This window comes from Pocillopora verrucosa, chromosome 3, assembly GCF_036669915.1.
Source record: "Pocillopora verrucosa isolate sample1 chromosome 3, ASM3666991v2, whole genome shotgun sequence".
Taxonomy (NCBI): domain Eukaryota; kingdom Metazoa; phylum Cnidaria; class Anthozoa; order Scleractinia; family Pocilloporidae; genus Pocillopora; species Pocillopora verrucosa.
Window position 1 is genome coordinate 12960832 of NC_089314.1, and position 23721 is coordinate 12984552.

Sequence of the window (23721 nt, forward strand, 5' to 3'; positions counted from 1 at the left end):
TGAGCATGTTAATGTAAGGGATGAATGAATGAATGAAAAAGGGTTAATCATCTGTCAGTCTGTCAATAAATCAACCAGTCAATAATTTAAACAATCGATCAATCAATGTAGGAATTACTACTTGAAATAAGTGAGTCCATTGTCCATGAAAAAATGGCCAAAAAAAGTGAAATTTATCATCCATTCAATACACTAAACAAAGCTATTTTCACTAATGAAGCCACTTTAATTTAAAGTACTCTGGTAATCGTCCATCCTCATGAGATATTATTTTATGACTCTTACCAAGCCTGAAGCAGTAGTTGTATTCTTATCACTGCGATATACGATCTTTTTGTCGAGTATGAAAATTCTTTCTGCTACTTGTTGGTATTGTTCTCTGCTACAAAGGCCAGACCGGTTCTTTCTTCTTTCAATCTCGGCGCTGCGAACCCAAAGGTCGATGTTTCCAGCATTCGGGTGCAAGATCCAAACAAACTCTGGTCCAAACAAACCCATTTTGAATACCTATAATCAGAAATTACTAAATTAACGATCATCAGTATCATGCATCTAAAGAAAATATTCATACATCTCCCTAGAGAGAGGTCGGTCCTATGCCCTTCTCTAACAGCCCCACCCTTTAAAAAAATATTTGGTCTCTAACTGGAACAAATGAAACATCGACTGAACCAAGCGTAAAAGCAGTAATCTAGATCTTTTTTATTCGCAAGTCCTTTGAATGAAGTCAAACCCTTGTGGAAAGTACTTGCACATGGATGTACTATTAAGACTCTCTATGAATCACTAATCTAGTGAGGGACAACCATGGACGATTTTCACCAGATAAATTTTACAGGCTGAGTTTACAAGTCAAGCTGTTCAATGTCACCTTACCTCGCAAAATACCAGCGACGCTCCTCTGCTGCTGAATGCCCCATAGAATATTTTGGAATCTGAATCCTTAATTAAAAATAATAATCAATTCATCATTGATGAATATAACTTTTAAACTCGAGTTTAAAGTGTTAACGTAAACCGGAAGAAGATCGCTGTAAATTTTGCGAGATCAAACCGCTATTCAGACGGGCGATTAAAGATAGAATAATGAGAAAATACACAGTGTACAGTTTTCGCCAGCATTAATCGTGAATTAAAAGACGAGTTAATAAAATTTTAAAGAAGTTGTTGTCTAGTAAAGGTTCACTACCATTACCTTTAGTTTTCTAAGCTTGTCTTGGGTATCCTGGTTTCTGCTTCTATAATTAACTTCACCAGTATTTATCGCTTCATGGCCAATTATCGTAGAGTCAGTGTTCATCATAAGGCTTTCAACATTCTGGAATGAAAATTGTTAAAAAGCAAGACATACTTTATGGCGGATTGAGTTACATGGAAATGCACATGTGAATAGGTGATATTGCGCATTACTCAGTCAAAGTTTATACATACGCCTAAATTTTAGGCGTATTTTATCCATATAAACTACGGTTTATAAACTAAGCTTTCGCCATTTTCAATGCACGGTCGTTTGTCGAAATTTTCTCTGACAATGACTGCTAAAACACTGAAAATTCGTATCGCTTGCAGAAATTGAAGTTCAACATTTCCCAGAAGGAGAAGAAAACCAAAATACGAAAGAAAAAAACAAAAACAAAAACAAAGATTACGTAATCAGTGGCGTTGGTGAAGGCATTCTTGCGGCTGAGAACGAAAATCGACATTGGAAGATTTGCCACAAGTCCAAACATCAAGGGGAAGACACTAATATCGCTAAGAGGCAGCATAAAGAATAGATTGCCTAATTGTGCTGGATAAACCACAAACTGATGAAGGAATTTTATTTTCAGATCTGTGAAAAACGTTTTTTGATTGGCATCTGAATTACATGGATCCATACCTTAACATAAAGACCTTGCGTCTCCAGGAAATCATAAACAATCGCGAATCTTTTCCATTTAAAGTGATTCATTATCTTTAAAACAGTTTTGATGTAGGTAAGTTGTGTTGGAGCGAATGTGAATCCGTATGGATCCCTTCTCTCGCTGTCATCGTTAGATACATAACCTATTACGAGGAAAATGAAGAAGACCATAGTGACTTATTTTGTTACTTCTGAGCCGAACAGAAGGATATTTCCATAGCGTAGATGAAGCCTTACGACTAAATAACAAGCTCGGTTAACGACTTTAATTTTGTAACTTGGTTCAAATCGGTTCAGAGAATCCGGTTGAAACAACGTTTACCTCAATTGAACGATCACTTAACGAATTAATGAGTCGCCCGAAGCTAGATGCATGCATTCTGTATAACGTACAGTAAGAACGCAATTTCATTCTATTCGCTTATCCTTCATTTTTCATATCATATATATATATATATATACATATATATATATAAGTCGTTGTTAATTTTGTACGCAATTAATTTATCCTGCTACGCCCTTTTTTTGAGAAGAAAAGCTCATGATCATCGCTTTTAAGAATTTTTCGGGGCTCCAGCATTTGACCTTTTATACTCTTCATTTCATCCTGAGTTTAATTAAGACTCCTGCTAACGGTGAGGAAAATGGCATATTTGCAGATCATGAACCTTCAATTAAGCTCATTCAGATGGTGTCATCAATGAGGTAAAAATCCATTCAAACATTTATCAAACAACTGACTAGTTCATAAAACAGATTTCTAAAATGATCTGTTTATCACCATAAACAAGCAATCAAACTCAATGGAATACATCTGTTTGATATATATATAGCGATCGTTCATTATCTCTCCTCACCATTAACTTTCGGTAATATCTTGCGATCATAAGAACCGTGGAGGCCTCAGAAGAGGTTTGAGGTCCGAGCAGAAGCAAAGGGAATCCGCCCTTCCTGTACCTTAAGGCATGAGTGGCGGAATTAATACTTGATGTTACATCTCCCTGTCGAGAAGGAAATAAATGAGAATTTTTTTAGACTAATCTTAGAGAAAATGTAACACTTTCTGTGTAAAGTGCCAAAAGACTTTGTCCTTTATATCCCTGGTATTTGTCAGGGAAGCTGTGAGACTTTGCTTTTTCACAAAGATATATAACAACTTGAAAAAGAAACCGCCATCTTGAATGACTTCATGGGCTCTCATGTCGATCAGTAACAGATCTAAATCAGGAGGTGACGTAAATTCTTGGTAAAAGAGTAAATAGAGTAAATAGAAAGATGATAGCAACGAGTGTAGGATAGATCAATGTATCGTTAATCATATTCGTCAGCATTTTCCTTCTCACTTGGTTGCCTAGGTTATATCTGTGCATCTTTATCCGCCCATTTTCCTCCCTTACTTTTTAAAATAATTCAATTTATCTTGTTTTTATTTATATCTAGTTGACAATATTAACAGGAGCAAGGCTGAACAACAAAAGTGTTCAGTGTTATATTGTGAAGGACTTTAGTAGTCGGCAGTTAACCTCCGTTGTTTTCAATCGCACAGATTTGAATTTTGAAGATGGTATCAACTCCTATTTCAAGTTACAACTGTTTGCAACGTGTATTTCCTGCAGCAGCATGATAAATTATTCCTGAATATGAACATTTGTACAACTTACTCTGGTATGATAAGAAACGATCCTTATTTCATACTTTTTGAGGAAATCTTTCAAGCTCGAAGAGTTTTTAGCGACGTGGATGGCGTGTGTGATTCCAAGTTGAACCCCTCTGTCTTTATCCTCGCTTATTTCCAGCGATCCAATTATGAGCTCTGTCTTGTTAGCGTTACAACGTTTAAGTGACAAAACAACACAGAGAATACCCAAGGTGGAAAAGACGCCTGTGCCCCTCATGTCAGAGCTAAGTAAAAACAATTTGACGATGTTAATATAGAAATATTGTGTAGCTGTGACACCTCTGCCATTTACAAATTGATGTGTATGGTCCTACCTTAAGCCCCGCATAGCCTAAAGCGAATCGGAACAGAATAAAATCTGGTAACTACAACAAAATAAATGCACTTGCAAAGGCTGAGCCAAAAAGTTGTTTTTTTGGTATCTTGTGTGTTCAATTTCATAAGTAAATGTCGCGCAGGAATTTTCTGTCTTTTCCAATGTTTCAGTTTTCTCTTCATCACGCAACAATCTGTTTCTTAGGCTGAAAAAATAAAGCCCGGAAACATATGTACATATTTACCCTAAGGGGGCGGGTTGCACCTTGTTGACATATCGGCTTCAACGGAACTCGATCTCGATCTCGATCTCCCCCGTTCACCCGATGCATACGCATCTGTAATCATACTTTACTTCTCTCGTTGCCCCTCTCTCATTATCTTCAAGAGATAATAGTGATTGTTTTCTTAGACAAGAGAGTAAATGTGCTTGGTTTATTTTCCCCTACGTCAGTAAAAAGGTGCATGTGTTTAGCAAATTGGTTTGCAAATTTCTGACTTCAATTCGAGAAACATCTGTTATATAATTTTACTATACGGTTTTAAAATATCGTTATTACGCCTTGAGAAATGAGACATAATTCCCCAAAAACCTATAGAAGCTCCTGTCTCGGATAAAACGAGTGCCAAGTCAAACGTAACTATTTCTAAATCCTCTTTATTTCAACTATGTAATTTATTTTGAATAAATAGAGAAGGCTGAATTTAATTAAAATTCATTGTTTGTGAATAAGTTAGTGTGGATTCCAAAAGGAAGTCGCTAAAAATAAAAACTAAAAGGTTGGTCTCTGAAAGGACTAGGTTGTAAAACTGAAACGTATTAAAATGTTTTCCTCCGTCCTCTGAGTCTAAAAACGTTTTTATGACATCGAGTAGAGTACAGGAGGAAAACTGTTGTCTCGTCTTGCGTCAGCTGTACTCAAACGAAAAGTTATTATTTGGTAACAAAGGCTTCTTTGCTTAGAAATAAGACGAAATGTAAAATTTTACATTACAGTATTTGTTATATTGTAAATTTCGGATCTGGCAAAGACACTTTTGAACTGTTATTATTAATTACCGCAAAAATAAAAAAAAATGCGTTTTTTGATAAGTTAACCTAATATTTACTTTCAGCATTAGTTCGTAACTAGTTAAGCTGTACTTGTTCTAAGATTTTTTACCAAATTTTGACCATTGTTCTGAATCATAAAAAATATCTTCCGAAACATGTCTCTTAAAGGAAAAATAAATAAATTTCCTTATGCTGCTTTATCTCTTTAAATCTACCTTTAAAAATAAAAGGTATTAAAATATATTGTTTATATGTAACTCTGTAGGAAAGCAACCTCAATTTTCAGTTGGTAATGATGTTGGTGAAACAAACAGTTTCTGGAACGTCCAGAAAAAGCAAACAAGTTGTTTTGAAAATTAGTCAATTATGTTAATGGTTATTCAATTTTCAGCAACGGTTTCCGATGTTCCTACACCAAAATAAAAGCTTGCGATTCGTTCCTTAAGTAAGCCATTGTTTTAAAACAGCTGACCTTTTTGATATCTGACCAACAGATGTTACTAACTAATCTATTCGCGTTTGCAATTTTATTCATCGACTGACTGTTTAACATTATTTTCTGAGCGAGTAATCCTCGAAACAAAATGGAAAAATATTCAAACTTATTAAGATATTGCTTTTTATTTTTTTTTCAGAGGGCACGGTAACGAGTCCTGTAATCTGTCCTGTAATTGTCAGTATTTTCCTATCTCTGCCTAAGGGCCACGGTAACGCTTTCGTGAGTCGCCGAGTACATCCCAAATTTCGTTGCCATTTTTCATAAATATATCTCGTTTTTCCAGCTGGGCAGTATTTTTAAGCAAACACGTTGGTAACTACCTCAAGCCGATAAATAATTTATGAATCCTCTCTTTTCTTTCTCTCAAATCACTTTGACAGAGAAATATTGGTTTCAGAATGAATTTGTATAAGCAATAGTGTCATTACATTGGTTGACAAGCGGCCTAAATACCGTCTGTAATTAATTTTAATCGTTCGCAAAAAGTACCTAGAAAGTTAAAACGTGAGGTATTTGGTTACAGTTGAACTGAACGATGGAACTTTCATTCATTTAATATCTGAATTTTCTTTAACAATTTGTGCGTAGTGAAAGAGCGAGCGAAGTTTTAATATCAGTTCTTCAACAGAAACTGAAGGAATTTATCGAGAAAAGGCCGCATTAAATCCCCTTGTGTCTCGTTGGAGTGTGCCATTCGAATTTAGTTTTTGTGGAGGAAAGATCAGATTCACACACGCCATTGCAGCAAACAAACCAGCAAATTCTCACAACTTCAAATAAAAAAATTTGAATTTACTCACAATTACTTTCCTCGCCGTTTACTTAATGAACAGAGGTAAATCTTCGTACATGAATTAATCGTCGATGAGAGTGAATAACACTTTCCGTTAGATCATTGACTGTTTTTAAAAAAACATTGTCGGGACAGTCCTTGCAAAACTACTTCAGTTGTTTTTCATATGTTCTTGCACTTTTTTTCTTACGCGCTCTCTAATTGACAGGTGTCTGTTTGGAAGCCTTTTTAACTCGTGAATTGCGCGCATGCGCAAGAGCGAGTTATAGATACCATGTGGGGAATGGCATTCGCTCGCTCGCTCGCTCGCTCGCTCGCTCGATTGGTCGATTCCTGTAAACTTTTTTTAGATTTTAGGCCTTTGAGTGCATTTGATAGTTTTTGGCAAGCAATAAACAGACGAAATGGCGACCTTTGTTGCTAAGAATAGTGGTGGGGTGAAAAAGAAGCCAATGATAATCTTAAAAGAGTTTTTTTTTCGTTTTAGTTTCAACAAGTGGCGCCAGCGACTGGCAGGCATGCAAGGATTCACACTGAAATAACAGAACAACCTTCGTTTTTCATAAAATTGTAATTTACAATCCTTAAACTTGAAAACAATCCGAAGATTCATTGAAAATATCACTTACTGCTAAGCGCTCGGAGTTTACAGATGTTCAAAGCTTTTTCTGTTATAGCGTGAGATTGAGGACAAAATTGATCATTACGTTTCGTCGCGTGTGTTTTTCCTGTGTGAAGCAACAAAAGATGCCGGCGACTGACGAAATAACAAGTTAACACGAAAACCAAATAACACCTAAACAAACAATTTTAGCTACCGATTTTCAGTGAATTTTTAAAGAACAATTTTCTTTTAAGTTTCAAGACAATTTGAAGATTCAACATACATACAACGTACTAAAATGCGAAAGTTACACACCACAAAATTGATAAATAGGCCTGAAATGAAATTCTATCTTGTTATTGATTATACGTTGCCCAGCACGTGACTTAAATCTACCCAGGCGGAGATCCAAAATGACGGTGGCAGGCTTGGCTTTCTTTCGGAAAGAATTTCGTCAAGTTTAAAAAAATAAATATGTTATTTACCGGCTAAGGGTCGAACCGTTGTAGTGTGACCTTCAAGAATGTTCTAGAAGTAGCTGTGTCTTGCTGAATCATCCATGAATCAATATGTAAATAGAATCTGTTGTAATATTACGGAACGTTCTAAATCCTCAACCGTACCTATAAAAGCCGAGCTTGTAACTAGATGTAGAGAGTAGTTTAGTGACTGGTATAGCCCGTCAGATATTAATAAAGGTGGATGCTGCAGAATACAAAACGTCCACACTTCATCCGTATGGTGAAAAACTGTGACCTCGGTTACAGTTTTCACCATACAGACCTCCCAGCCGGCAAATAACATACATGTATTTCTTTAGTCTCTCTATTGAACCCTATCGCGACAACATATTAGCTGGCTTCAAAGCAAATTCCTTTAAGCTAGGAAGGAAAGGATTTGGTGGCTGTCCTCATTGATAATTACGCTTGGTTCGATCAAGATCTTGCGTTAAGAGAATACTGCTCAGAAGAGAGGGTTGAAGCTCATTGAATATAATATTTTTCTGTCGATTAGGCTGAAAGATCTGTTAAAGTGAGTTCTAAAAATATCTGGGAGAGGGGGAAAAAAAGAAAAATCTCACAGTGCGGGGGTCTTCTCTGAGTCACGCATTTAAATGGGCATTGAAATGGGCCCTGTCCGATAGGGCTTAACCCTATTACTCAAACCTGCGAGAAGAGAAAAGAACATAAACAACTCCTACTTCGAGCAGTATATTCGGTATGTTGTCAAACGGTTGGATGCGTGGAGTAAATCCCAAGGTGCGATAGAGTTGACGGTAGCGTACTGATTAAAGGCGAGCCGCACAGCTATGAAAGCGTTTTGCCAATTCTCGTGTACAGCGATATTTTTATTTGACTTAATAGACGACTAACAAACTCTCGTTTGGTCAAAACGTTATCTGAATCATCGAAATAGTTTTATGTCAAACAGGCTGTTTAGAACCTGCGATCAGGCGGACCTTTTAATTTCGAGTGCGAAATACGGTGGCAGGGGACTCGAAATCTCACGTTGTAAATAGCGGTGCTCAATCAGCGAGTTACCTGCGATCAAGAGAATTTTTTATTGCGCTAACTTACTCTTACGTGGGTAAGAACATTTGCCAGAAGATATCATCGCCGACTTCGAGAACAGGTCTGTCGATCCGCCTCGCGCCAATAAATGTAGTGAGAGACTGATGGCATGATCTCAGCGGGCCATAGGGACCAGTCTTCACATTATCATTATCACCTGAGGGGGGTAGGAGGACTTTGGAAGGGATCGCATAGCTTTCAGAGGGAACAGAGGGGGAATCGTCTCTAACAGAGTTTGAAAGGGGGTTGGGACTATGGAAAATTGACTACCTATGAAGGGGGATCATCACTACAGAGCCTTATGGGAGATCAAGTAAATTTTATGTTGACACAACAAAAATCCTCGACCTCCTCAGGGGATAAATAATGAACGGTCCTTACCCGGCAGAAGTGGGTTTTAATCAGATCTTTGAGACTATGCTTGCCTTTTCAACATATATCTTGCAACTATGCACGAGAAATTTCCCTGGCTATCAAATGAAACAAGCTCGATCACTTTCTTCGCCAACTTGTTTATCAAGTGATTACTGACAGGGACCACGCAGAGGGAGGGGCTGGGGGGGCTTTAGCCCCCCCCCCCCCCCACTTTTTTGCAAGAATAAAAATAAATTAAACGAAAAATAATTAAACAAAAAAATTTTCCTTCACGCATTCTTCTTTAGCCCCCCCACTCGAAAACTTGCTGCGCGGTCCCTGACTGATCACTCCATGTGCACCTCCGCCAACGCCATCTATTGCATAACTTGCACTTATTGCAAAGAGGTATTCATTGGTGAAAGAGGTAGACGACTAGGTATCGCATTCTGAGAACACCTTCGCCGCGTACAAAGGAATTACAAGAACGCATCTGAACCAGCCGCTAGACACTTTTATTCCCCTAATCATTCTAAGCAGAGTATGGCACTTTTCGGCCTTTCCCTACATCCCGGCCGTCGCAAATACTCTAGAACAAAAGTTTATTTTTCAAATCGGAATTTTTATTCCCCGCGGTATTAACGAGCGCTTTTGATTCAACTAATATATTCTTGTTTTCTCGTCACCTAGGCCTATTCCCACCTATAGCGTAGCTCCATTTTCTGCTATAAACACACACATAATTCACAAATATTCCATTCGCTCTGACGAAGGGCTAACGCTTGAAAAGTTAGCTTTGAAACTCTTAACGGTGGGCAACTTACGTTATCAACTCAGTTGATAATACCAAATTACTTTGTTATACTCTCCTAGTGACGCAGCATCACAGTTTCTTTAGAAACGTACCCCTTTAATTATTTTTCTTTAGTCCCGTCTGAGTACTTCGGAGCCTTATCTGGTTACCAAGCCTCCAGTACCTATAACCACCACTTGAATTTCAGTATCTTTCATTTTCAAAACAGGAAGGCGAAAGGAAAAGTGATCACCCAGCTTTGTGGTGGATTGATGCTGTTGGCAAGGAGATTAAGGGGATTTTTCAAGATATCGTTCTGTACTCTAAAAAAATAAGATAAAACCTTCTGTGTGCAATTTACTAAAATAGCCGCCAGAGTCTTTAAAGAGACCCCTTTATCGTTTCTGTAGAACTGAGATACCTTCTGTCTCTTGACGGAAGATTCAAAAGTCGATGAAGCACAAAGCGAAGTAACTTTGATAGAGTCTAATCGATTTTTTTGTCAAATAAGTGTGAGGCTTAATGGATATCAAGAAAGATCATGTAGTCTTTCTTACCTTATCTCCATAGTTTATCCACGATTGCAAAGGAATTTTCTAATGTTCTCATTTCTAATTTCAGGTCAGTATTACTTGCAGTACTACCTGGGCAATTTCGCGAGATTAAGATGATATGACATTTACTAAGATATTGACAGAGCTATGAATTCCATGTAAATACTTTGTATCTGGGGTTCACCTCCTTCATCTTCTATCCTAACTTTTGCAACTGCAACGATTACGACCACTTATTCATGCTTTATTGTATATGAATACTTTCATGTCGCAAAATTCAAGGATTTCTAATCTTACGGACTCACTACTCCGACCTCATTTTTACCGTGATCAAAACCAAGGTTCTGCCTGCAAAACCAGGTTCTGCCTGCATCTCGCAACAGCTTTCACTAGACGAGATAAGTTTACCTATGATAACCAATTTCCCTGTGTTACGAGACTCTCCGAATAGGATAACAAAATAATAATTAACTCTAACTCTCTGTATACTGCTGAATTGACCACGCATAACATCAAAATGTGTCCACCCCTTCCATGCATTTAAACACGACTAGTAACCTCTCTTCCGTACGTCAATAAGCAAAATGTTTTTCATAGTAGTAGATAAATAATGTAATACAGATATTAAAATTTATTATAAGCTTTGACTGATACAAACACATTTAACTAAGTGCTACCTGGTTGTTTTGATTATAACATGAGAGCTTCTTTATATAACAAAGCTTTTTATACCAACCACTAAAAAAAACTATGCGAAGAAGGATTATAGAACTGTTGCTACACTCGCTGACAGATGATTCTACCGCAAAGTCTGGCGATGCTATTGGGAAAAATGAAATCATTGATTGATAGCTGATTGACTCCTGCTTTATTGTGAATGAATATCTTCTGTTCCTTGTGATACATCATTACCCTCTGCCAAAATCTCCATGTCTTCCCCCTCCTTTGCTGGTGCTTTATTGTATGCTCCATTTTTCATGTCTACCTTCTGCTTTGCTGACGCATCGCTAAATGTCTTCTTTTTCACGTCTCTCTTCTGCTTTGATGATGCTGTACCGTCTGCCTCTTTCTTCGTGCATGTTTTCAGCTTTGGTGATGCATTGCATTCTGCTTCAACTGCAGCCATTTGAAGCAAAGAGGGCTGGTGTCTACGAAAAAAAAACATTCGGAGTTACAATCAGCACAAATTTTAGAGGGATTAAAATACCTTTACTTAGGCCTAGCCTACCTTTTATGTCTTTCATCCTCAATAGTGAAACGTAGCTTAAGCAGACGATATTCGGCGTTACTCACAATGATTACCCCAGTCGTTCATGAGAATTCGACAACCGAAAAAGAACAGAACAGTACTAGCTTATCACTTGAAAAGGTCTACCCAGTCTGTATGCAGGAAAGCCCTTACGTCTACCATCATGTCTGTATTTGGATGGTCTCTTTACCTCAGTTCAGGGCAATAGCTCTGGTGAAATTAATGTTGTTTCGCATTTTTTTAATTCCACGAATGTTTCCTCTGTTTTCTGTGTTTCTTTTTCCTTTACATGGTAATTTGGTAACATTTTCCTACGATCCGTAACTTACATTTGGACAATCTTGGACACAATTTTTCCATTACTACACCTTCACGGGGAATAGAGCCATTACGTACTTAAAATCAAGGCCGTAATGATGCTTTTATAGGAGATGCAGTGAAGGGAGATGATACCAGAACAAATACTTGAGCTACCAAATAGGCTAATCAATGTGCAATCATTGCAACACCAACAACGTGTATTCCTATTCATATGTTTTTGAATGAAATATGCAATGCGACGAGAATTGATGACACAAGGGTGGGCGAAATGGAGTTTATTTTCTCAAGTTTTTTCAGTTGTAACTTTACCAAGAACAAAAGATGCAGTTAATTGTCTGTTACCCAAATCAGTCTGTTTTTGTTTTTTCACAGGGTCGGATAGGTTGGCGTGGACCTCTACACTTTCTTTTCACTTTACAGACGAGGTGGACTAAATGCTGCCCAAAGGTTTTTCCACATTCACTTAATTTTAAATTGTCATAGCACTCACTCAGTAGTCTGCTTTGTGCCGTCCGTTAATCCAGACTCCACCTTTAAGGAGAAAGTTGGCAAAAGACCCTCTGTTTGTGTCCAACGATGAAATTTTTTAACGTTGTCCTTGACGAACTGTTCCTCTCGTTCATCCTCGCTTTGGAGTTCCTCATGACAAAGAGTGAATCTCATAGCTCCGCTTTCAAGCGCAGCGGCAGCAATTGATGGTTTCTTTAATATCCCTTTGTCAAGCTGAGTTTTCATCAAGTTTTTACCAACCATTCCTCGAATTTCTCCTTGCAAGTCATTGCCTGGAAGAAGCAAAGCCAAACAGCAAGAAAAGGACCACTGTGGGTTTTTGCGCCACTCCTTGAGGTACTCGTACAAAAACACAAGGTATTGAACTGAAATAGAGATATGAATCACATATCTCATTTACAATTTTTTGATTGACGAATTTAATTTCATTTTAGGCGATATTCGTTGTTCCATTGATATTCCATTCTATTCTTGCTTATGTTCGGGTTTGTTTGTTTGTTTGTATGGCTGTTTCCCTTAGTTAGATTATACTGCTCCTCCCCAGTCATTATCTTTATGATAGAAAACTTTGTAATAATTATCAGTTCAGTTGTTTTAAGGTGAAGGGAACAATAAAAACTTTGTAAGTAAAAAATCATACATACGCGAATAGCTAAGCTTGTGGCTCATTGAAAGTTGAAATAGTTTCGGTGGAAAATTTACTTCGTGCTTTACAGAGCGACCAACGGGAGAGACCAAACTACCCTTTAATTCGATCCTTCAATTCTTATAAATACATTGTACTCTCTTACCAACAAGAACACCAATCACCATGGTATTGGCACCCAGTATAAGTAATTTCATTGCGATTTCTTCTCTTTGCTTATCCTCCATGTCTGATATATTCTCGCCTGGGATTCTGCTCACAGCGCCAATGCCTATGTTTACAACTGTGACAGCTAAGGAAGTCGTCATCAGTCTGTTTTCGGAGGCCTCCCGTACGGGTTTCATCCAGGAGAAAAGTACTCCATACATACCGGCAACAACCCATGCCAAACAAATGTAGGACCTGCTCTCTTGTCCCACAAGGATAAGACCAGAGGTAAGAACAACTTTATGAGCCATTTCAACCAGTTCCTAATACCACGAAGAAGGTTTATAGTTTTCGGAAAGAAATTTCAGCCCCTCAATTATCTCCTTGTCAGAAACGTTATTATCTTTTTTCATAGTTGATATCTCTCTCCGATGCCTCCAAAGTACGATGAACGAAGTGGCAGGTAAAGTAAAGAGAAAGGCGGTCGAAATGTATGCCAAAATCAGCCAATAGTTGTAAATGTGTCCTTGGCATCTTAAACTGTAATCTGCTTTGGCGTATTCTTCACACAGCTCTTCCTTGTCATCTCTGCAGAGTTTCCGGCAGGCAAATGGCAGAACGCTTGCTGTCTTGGAAAATGTACTCAGATAAGTCACATATAGGAAGAAACACAGATTTTTGTAAAACAGCTGTTTTGTTCGGGAAATTTTGCTCGACTTCTCTTCCTCTTCAAGATCATCATTTTTCAAGGTTACTGACCTATAGATAACGTAACAAAACCCTGAGGCGCCAATGACACTAAAATTCAAAGTCAACATCAGGAACAATTCTCCAAAGGCATTTACATGTAATCCTGAAAATAGACAGTGAATAGGTGCGATCTGAAGCAGATTCAGTTGGAGTATTCCTGAATATGTGGCGACAGCTTGCAGTGAATCCGGCCAATCGATGTATGAGAACACCTGTAGTAAGCGGTGAGTGACCTGATAAAAACCAATCAGTATTTTAAGCTTAGAAAAGAACATGTCTATCAGGTAGTGGCCCTGGTCTTGTTCCCATTTAGTTTTTTTCTTCCACATCATAAACGCAATAACCAGAAACAGAACGACGACGATAATCGTCAATTGTGTAGCAATCCACGCTCTTGAAGGACATTTTGCACATGATTTCAGTTGCTTGTAATATCCTGAACTACAAACTGCACAAAGTGGACCATCGTACCCCTCTCCACATGTGGAATCCAAACCCCCTCTGCAAGCGTCCTCTACCTGACATCTATAGGGTGTTGGGATCGCATGTGGGTATTGTATGGAAGAATTATCCAGCGCTGGTGAAGACGCCAAAAGATTTTGTATGAAATCCTGGTAGCGCTGTTTGTATGACTCGTTACGCCACCGCCACCAAAATCCAGATTTTAATGAGGCATATTCATCTTGGCATAACTGTCCTACTTTGCATTTGTGACATTTAGCGAATCGATGGGTTCGATAAAATCCTTCCAAACATGGACAAGCTCGATATCCGGCAAAAAAGTCGCTTTCGGTTCCTATTGAAATGTATAACAGTGCCAGTGTTATTAAAAGTAAGTAAAAAAGTAATTTTTAAGTAATTTCATCGTACGTAGTGCTAAAACATTTTCAGATAATAGACAAAAATGTCTGAATTTATGATGGCGTCGCATTCACTGCGAAAGTTAGGTTATACAATGACACCATATACATTTTTTGTATAAATCAGGCGGCAATCAGGTTAGCGCTGTGGAAATAATAGAAAAGGACCCCTGAAGCATCTCCCACCTCTACCCATCACAAATAAAATGGTCAAAACCCGTACAGCGTGGTCCGATTAGAACCGCTCCTTAAATTACATTCCGACATTTTTTGAGCTACTTATACTACCCGTATTCTAATTCCGACGTACGTAAGGCTTTGATGAACAGTAAGTAGCAAGAGTAATACAATTATGTGATAAGAATAATTTCTTACCCAAGGGGCACGCCTTACAATCTAGAATTGACTTTCCTGGTGTTTGGTGGAACGGAACGTACGATCCGTTAGGACATCTCCTGCAGCTTTCAGCCACGTACCCGAGAGTGTCAGAATAGAAACCACCTTGAAAAAAAAAGGCAAGTCCAAAGCTAGGCTAGATTGAGAAATGACTTTAGTGAAGAACAAGATTATCAAAATGATGAACTTTTATGTATGTCAGCAGTAGAAGACTTTTTTCGTGTTTACAAACTGTCTAATCTGAACACAAGAGGTTGGGAGAATTCGAGAAAGGTATGGTTTACGGTTTTCCAAGTTTTCATTGGAAAAATGCTTGAGGACAAATAGCCAGCTTTCTCACTTTTCAATAAATCATGACGTATCCAAAAAAAAATTGCACGTTATGTAGACGAAAAGGCATTATTTTAATAGATCAGTTAGTCACATTTATCAACTCGTATCATGCCATCATTAGACAATAGTGAACTCAAGTAAGTGTCAACAATTTAGCAATTAAAGCGGTCAAGGACTGAATTTATGGCTTTATAAGACAAACTTTAGACTTTGGGATGGAAAAATGTTTGCTTAACTATTTCCCTCAATGTTATCTTTTTTTCTCTGTCATAACTGTTTTGCATATTTTAAATTCAGCGATGTATAGTCGTACGAAATTGCGGAAATCGCGTCACCATTATTCAAGCCGTGAATGGGTAATTCCAAACATTTATAGAATAAACAGTTTTCATGAGATATGCGCCGAATGGAAAATATTCGACAGCCAGTCTGGGAAAGTTTGGATGCGCCTCGTATGAAACAAAAGTAACAGATTTTGGAGGTGAAACAGAGAAGTATTCGCTCGTGGTTAGCGACAAATATTCGGAATATTTTTTTTTTCAGCGCAAGTCATACTGTGAATTCTGGATAGAGATGTTTACTTCGCTAAAAATGCTTCAATCCTATGACTCTTGCTTGTTTGAGGAAATGAAATAAGTTATTACTGCACAAGGTAATTCTCTGCAACAACTCCATTCATATGTGGACCAAAGTAATTCGAATTTTTTTCAGTCAGAATGTCTCCTTTCCACTCACACTTCCATTGGACGGCAATGATTAACCAGGCTACTGAGTTTTACCAAGGGGTGACTGGAAGTAATGATGTGGGTATAGGAACATTAATAACCAACCCAAATTAGAATGAGTCACATTGCCATGGCGAAAAAAGCCAAAAAATCCAATTAATTTTTGAATGCTTGTCTGCTTTTTTTATTGTTTTTCGTACCATAAAAATGAAAATAAACTTCGTCGAATCGACTTTAAAGTGAACCTGGTGATGTTGTCATGCATAGAATCATTAGTTAACAGAGCAACGAATCGGTAATTGATTTCATTCAAGAATTTTTTAGCTTCTTCCCTTTCAGTGGTAAACTATGGAATATCAAATTGTACTTAAAAAAAAAAATTCAGTGTTTCTTCAAGTTACTTAAGGATAGAGAAAATCAAGAGAAATTCAGTACTTCATCAGCTGTGTTCTCCTTCAAGTCTCCATCCGGAGGTACATGATAACTTGACTTCATTGCAAAGTTTCCTTGGCTAAAAATGATTGTTTGTTTTGAATATATTAACGATTATAATAAGTCCTATTACTTAGAATTTTACCTTCATTTTGCCAAGCAGTAATTAAAACAATACGTTAGGCAATTTAAATAGTCTAAGAAACACAATCGTAGACAATTAAATATTCCTACACGCTACTTTCTCATTTAAAACCATTTTCTCTCAGCGGCTTGCTTTTCCGTCAGTCTCGATTGCACAAGAAAGTGATTCCAACAACATTAGTTCTTTGTTTGTGTGCCATCGCCACCACTGCTTGTTTGGATGGTACTGTAAAGTTCTACTTTTCCTTTCCTTGTATTTTTTGCGGCCTAGAAACTGGTAAGTTATCACCTCAAAGAAAACTGAAATATTTCTTCCACATAAGGGTGCAATGTAGAACTTAACATGTTTTTTTTTTCTTAAGTCAGGGTCAATAAATGAATCTATTTAAATAGAGCTTCAATCCTGCTTTAGTAAAATCCTCGAGGAGACAGGGTTAACAAGTATGTAATATATGATACCATGTTACTGTTGTGCGCCAAAGTCAGAATTTTACAGAAAGTAAAAGAATGCAGCTTTATCCCGTGAATGGCACAGAAAACAAAATATCAAGATATCCTGATATATGGACTTGCTTATATACATTAATTTATCATTCAACGGAGTAGTTACTTATCAAGCATGCTCTGCACGTACTCAATGTCATAACGGACGCTACTATTGCAGAGCTGTGTTTCGCGACTAGATTTTATGGTTCCTTGATATTTCCGCACGCACACAGTTTTTGTTTGAGTTTATTTATTTGTTTTTATTGTTGTCATTTGTAGTTCTTCTACAAAGCAAGATTCATCAAAATGAACAACTCCTCCATCTCCACTCAGTGAAATGAGAAAGAACCAAACATGAAGTTATCAGAATTAATGGCGTGGAGTTCTGCGTATGGATTTGTCGATGTTGTCATTCTTGTTGGCAATGTCCTTACCCTCACCGTTTTCTCTACAAACCAGAAGCTTCTTCGCATGCGTGCAAATTACTTCCTGATAAATCTGGCACTAGCGGATATGATGGTTGGTACGTTCGCTATGCCCATGTACCTTTACCAGTTAATTGCGGCATGGAAAAAGGGTTAAAGCGTCTGGATGCAATATAGTTACAAGATTTACAAGGTGGTTGATGTTTTTGTTGGCCGTGCCTCCATATTTAACCTCACTACTATAGCCCTGGAGCGAGCATTCTCAGTTTGGTTGCCTCATGTTCATCGTCACGTCAGAAGCAATAGCTATTATGGACTTCCTGGCCTAATATGGCTGTTGTCTATTCTGATCTCTTGTTTGCGATTCCTTTTTGAGGAAAAACTCCTTTCACTTCCGTTTTTCTTCTACTTTATGCTGGTTTCCTTTGCCGTTGCCCTCTCGATAATTTGCATGTCTTATGTGGTAATATGATTCAAAATGAAATTTCGTTTCGCCAGTAGAGACAGCGTACATAAGCGGTCCGGTGAACGTGTCAAACGACTCGCTGTAATACTGTCTGCAGTAACTGTTGTGTTTGTTATCACCTGGATTCAATTTCAGGTCATAAACATTGTAGCATTTTTCTGCATGTCTTGCCAGAAAATGCCAAACGAAATCGCTTATTTTGCAAAGTTTTTACATCATGGTAACTCGTGCGTTAATCCTATTATTTACTCATTCTTGGTACCTGAGTTTATGAAGACATTTGTCAAAATGTGAAGCAAAGCTGAACGAGTTAATCGTTAATTAATCCTTTACACCCTGAGAACAGTGTCCATAGATTCCATACTCTCCTCTATATATTCCTTTGGTACTGGCAAGGAGAATTCATTTAATGATCAAAGCTTCGTAAGTTGGCGAACATTTCAGTTGTTCTCTTGTTCTCATGATCGTAATGAAGGATGCAGTGGCATTAATGAAAGGAGAAATTAAATGCTGGTCACTCTTAGGGTTCACAGGGTTAATCACACGTCGCATGTCTTACTTAAAATGAATCTACTAAAACAAACCTGGAGGGCATTCTGTGCATTTGCCATTTGCTTTTGAAAACGTTCCCAGTGAACAGGGTTGAAGTATGTCGTAAAGTCTTATACGATTTCTTGTAAAACCCATGTGTAGCATAGCATTTTGAAGCGAATAAGCTTCATCACGACGGAACTTGATAACTTCTATTTGAGGATCGAGTGGATTCCTGGAAGAAAGTATTGACCACCAAAATCAACTAGTTTGTCATCAGGTGCTAAGGGCGAATAACGATTAAGATCCAAGAAGCGTTCGATATATCTGAATCATACACATCATACTGACAGATGTACTTCCAAGGTAGTCCTGTTCGAATTGTAGTAATAAATGATCCGAGGAATTCTTTGCCACGAGTTACTGAAACTCAAGTGCCGCAGCCCACAGTACATTAAAAAAATAAAAGCCTCTGCTATTTTGGGAATTATTCGTAAGTTAATCTTTAAAAATTAGTTTTTAACAGCCTCTTTTTACGCCCCTGCTACTATCTGGTTCGTGGCGTATACTTCGCTAAAGAGTTTAATCGTAGACAATTAACGCACAGAGAAACCTTGACTGTGCCATGTTCTGTTGTAAAGCATGCGGGAAGCAGCTAGAGCATGAAAGAGGTTTAGGGAGAAACACAAGACGTTGTCGAGTGTTTCTTCTCACTTGTTGAGTGAAAATCGAAGTGATATTAAGTCTTTATTTTACGAGGCAACATACGATTACTTCTTTATAAAACAGAGGGCAAAATTATTTTTTATTAAGAGGGTCAAAAACGCACGCTGTCGCGCAATTTTGTAGGATGCCATTTCAGTGTTCATTTTGCGTCAATGAACTGAAAACACACACGAATTAGCTGAGTGAGATTCAATTTTTGTAAAACAACACCAATGCAATGAAACCAGGCCTGCCTAAAAACATTCCCCATCGATGAAATTACAATTCTTTCGGAAAAGTTATGCCGTTTTCAAAGTGTTTTTAACTTTGAAAAGTTACTCTGAAGGTTTTTAAAAGTTACCCAGAGTCGAGAGGACGCTTAGTTTCGGTGATCTATTGAAAGTGACTTTGCAGTGGCTGAAGTAGTGCAATGGGGGGCTTGAACTACATGAAGCAGGAAATTTAAGCGAATTTTGAGGTTACCGCTGACTCATAGCACATTTTTGGTTTGTTAGTGATTGGTAAAATTATTTGTTGTCCTCTCTGGTTTCCGAGTCGTTGTCGTCGAGACTTATGGTTGATATGGGACCTGTGTTTTTCTATTTTCAGGCTATGGGTCACCGAAAGTTTTCGGCTTAATTCTTCCTCACTAGCACTACGGTTGTGATGGCGGGCGGCGGGACGGTCATCTGCTTGGTCAAAGATCTTTGAAGGGTGAGTTCTCTTTCATTTTCTTCATTATCTTGTCAATGGTGTGTTTTTGCCGATTGGTGTTTTCTTGTAGCGGCATAAAATTGTGACAGAATTTGGTCTTATTCATTGGATACATTACGGCTTGAAATATCTAGTAACACACAGTTCGAAATACCGAGATGGCGATCAACATTTTCCCGTTAGATGATCTTGAGTAGTTATTTATTTTAACTATTTTAATGTCAATTGATATAATTCTCTCAGACATTCATTTGGTACATTACAGCTTAAGATTGTCAGCGATGAGGTCCGTGAAGAAATCCGAGGTGAATATTTTCAAATTTGTTCGCATAAGAAACCTGTTACAAACAGCTATTAGTTTTGCCAAAAAAAAAACCACACATACAAAAACCAGCACTATGTGAAGAACAGTTTCTTAGAAATGTTTGAATAATTGCATACAGCGGGGAAGATGCTGAATGAAGATGACGTCTCAATTAGATAGGAGAAAAATAAATTATAGGGGCAGATTTTACACTTTTTTAAAACAATTTATTCATATGAAAAGTTGAACGTTAGAGAGTTAACACTTTCTCTGGCAAAGAGAGTTTTCTCCATAAAATAAAATTAATGTGAAAAAATGAAAATGAAAATGGACAGGGTGAATAGTATAACAATTGTGAATAGTCTGACCAATGGTTGAGATGACTTACACTCTAGTGTTAGAAGACACACCAAAGCAAAAGGCCTCGGGCTCGATTGTTTTTATAGGATTATCGGATAGTGTTCTAAAATTTAAAGATAAATTTATAAAAATGATATCATTGTCATTGTCATCATCGTCATCATCTTCGTTATCATGATCGTCATCGTCATCACTATAGTCGTAACTCTTATTGCAATCACCGTCACCGTTATTATCGCCATAGCCACCGTTTTTGTCTTCCTAATTATTATTGCCATCATGAGAGGCTGCTTTTTGTGGAACACCTGCTTGGCCAGGTTACTGAGATTTTCTCGAAATTGAAGGGGTTTTGGTCGCGTTTTAAGCACATTTACCGCCCCCTGGTTGGTTAAGGTAGTAGAGTGCTGGAATGTCGAAGGAGAGGTCGAGGGTTCAAGTCCCAGATCGGACCAACGCTCAGGGTCTTCAAATAACTGAGAAGAATCTTCTGCCTTAACAATGACATCTGCAAATGGTTAGTCTTCTCGGAGAAGGACGGAAAACCTCTCCTACATGGTCCCGTCTCTTACATTTTCTCTGTATTGGTTAGCACTTAAAAAACCAACGCACTTCTCGCAAGGAGTTGTGGTTTGGCCTTGATTCCGAAATTGGGGACAAATGCAAAAATTTTCCTCAAAATTGTACATTGCTCGATGCAGTCTGCCCAAAGACCCTCGCATAGTGTTGTAAATTTATTCAGATCACCCTATTAGGAGGGCAGTTAACAAAAACTACTGTATTGGATACATTTTAGGAAACTTTTCAATTTAAATTTATTCAGATCACCCTATTAGGAGGGCAGTTAACAAAAACTACTGTATTGGATACATTTTAGGAAACTTTTCAAACAGTTTGGTTTCTTTTTCGCCATCATCAGCGAGTAGTCGGTAAATAGTTTTTAGGCATAAGTATTTTACGGCAGAAGTGACGCATGCACTCCAGAACAACATTAATTATTACTATATGTTAAAATTTATCAAATATGAAGCGCATTATGTCAGCCAAAAGAAACCTCACCATACTCTCCTGGTCAATTTTCTCCAAACTGGTGGATTCGTGTATACTCGCATTATCTTTAGTCGTTTCAAGGCAAAGAACAGTCTGTACGGAATGCATTCTAAATTGTTCCTATGGAGGAATCTAACAAAAAAACATAAAGAAAAAAATAATTGAGTGTCAGTTTCTGCAGTAGTGGAATAGAAATGTGGGTCAATCGATAATGAAGAAACTTGCTGCTGGAGTTGGCCAACCATAAAAGTTGCTTGTTTTTCCCTTTTTAAGTCCCAGAGTTTTAAGGTGCGGGTGCCATTTGGGTCTCTGAAGCTCGAGAAATCAGGTAATTTATGTGGTGAATCCAGCATTGGATAAAGAATCGAATTCGACGTACAGGTTTTCAAGCCTGTCTAGCTTGCCAAAGAAACCTTCCGGAACAGAGGCGATAGCGTTTGAAGAAAAGTCCCTGTGGGAACAAACGAATTACCTCACGAAATTGAAAGTGATGCTTCATAATCGTGGCTATCGAAAAAGGGAAAATACCTTTTTGGTAGGAAACTATACTATTTTGTATTCGATTCCAAGGGTATCGAATTTTTTTTTAATTACATGAAACGATCAGGGCTGAGGTGTACCAACATAATTAGGTCAGCTTGGAGAGAAAATTTCCTGAGTAAAATTTCTGTTTCATAGTATGTTCAGAAATTTTGTAGGGTAAGCCAGGGCTTATCAAATTTTACTTACAGGTACTCAAGCCTCGTCTGCCTACTAAGCAATCCTACTGGAAGAGAGGCGATAAAGTTTGAAGACAAATCCCTGCGGAAAGATCTAGTAATTCAACCGGGCGAATGATGAATGCTTCCTAGTCACAAAGATTGGGGAAAATAGGGAAGAAAAGAACATTTAAACTTAGACTGCTAACTAAGAAAGAAGTGAGAAGTGCGAATGAAACAACGAACAACAGAACTGAAGAAATGTTTGTATCTCTGACATCTCTCCTTAATGGTACAGCAAGGTAAAACTACAGTTTTCATTTTTAGAAATGCTTCAAGTCACCTTCAGCATTTTGGTTGATGAGATTCGCTTTGGTTTATAAAGAAAGAGTTTCTTTGGTAGGAAGGCAATTCAAATTTTCTCGAAAGAAGGAAGTATCTAAAACTTATTAGAGGAAATAAGTAATTGAATGTAAACAATTGTTATATTTAGATTTAGCAATCAGTCTAAATAATGGTTTACAGAGAACATTTTATAATGAAAAGTAAGTATGTTTCAAAATACGCACAGGTAAATTAGGTTGGTTAGATTAGCAAACACCGTTTCCTTTAGAGAAGTAATTTTTTTTGAAGACAAATACCTAATCTAACATCTAACTTAGCAAGAATGAACGAACGTCACGAACGACCATTGTTAATTTGTTTGTCTCCCAAGTTTTCGTTCGTACTTCCTTCCTTGTAAATCAGTCAGACTGGAAAATTGATTGTATTACGATGTCATATTTTGTGCATTTTTCTCAACCTTTTACACTAAAATAACAGGAATATAAAGTCTGGACCTAACTACCACAATGTGCAAGATGTAAAGAAGCCGACACGCCAAAGTAAATGGACACAACTTAAGAACATTCGAAGTTTTTCTTCATCTAGTCCCGACATAAACGTTGGATAAGGCATGAGGAGAACATTTTTACTGTTCATACCACACACATGATTTTTGGTATCTACGCTTGTTAACTGGGTATATTGAATTCCCTCACAGATGCTGAATCTTGACCCGCCTCAGGGACAATCCATCATGAAGTGAGGTAATAACATTTGAAGAAGAATACCTGTGTAAAAAATCAACTACTTTAGCCAAAGGAAAAAGTAATAGTCTGTTATTATCAGGACTCTATAGAGGAGACAGATAATAAAAATAGAGCGTGTAATTAATAGGGTAATCGAGAAGCCTGATATTCTAACTGAAAAGTAAAAAAGAAAGGGAAAAATAGCCCTGAAGCAGAACTCATGGTCCTCAGTAATGCGGTGGTTTCATTACCTAGGAATGTTTCAATTTAAAGGTAACACCAAA

General features: G+C 37.7%; 1 protein-coding gene and 2 pseudogenes across 1 annotated transcript; 1 reads left to right on the plus strand and 2 right to left on the minus strand.

Annotated features, from left to right (window-relative positions):
* Positions 1–47: 47 nt before the first annotated feature.
* On the minus strand, positions 48–2074 carry LOC136279560 (gamma-aminobutyric acid type B receptor subunit 2-like). The gene is made up of 5 exons (XM_066163505.1): positions 1880–2074; positions 1196–1318; positions 877–942; positions 286–507; positions 48–59 (listed from the first exon to the last, which is right to left on the minus strand). The coding sequence occupies exons 1-5, from the start codon at positions 2072–2074 to the stop codon at positions 48–50; spliced, it is 618 nt and encodes a 205-aa protein (XP_066019602.1).
* An 8912-nt stretch (positions 2075–10986) lies between these two features.
* On the minus strand, positions 10987–21777 carry LOC131786532 (uncharacterized; annotated as a pseudogene).
* Positions 17424–18302, plus strand: LOC136279996 (adenosine receptor A1-like; annotated as a pseudogene).
* Positions 21778–23721: the final 1944 nt, after the last annotated feature.

Coding starts and splice junctions, on each gene's coding strand:
- LOC136279560 (XM_066163505.1), bottom strand. CDS start 2,074: ATGGTCTTCTTCATTTTCCTCGTAATAGGTTATGTATCTAACGATGAC. Junction 1,319..1,879: donor CGCAAGGTCTTTATGTTAAG/GTATGGATCCAT, acceptor TTTTCATTCCAG/AATGTTGAAAGCCTTATGAT. Junction 508..876: donor CGTCGCTGGTATTTTGCGAG/GTAAGGTGACAT, acceptor TTCTGATTATAG/GTATTCAAAATGGGTTTGTT.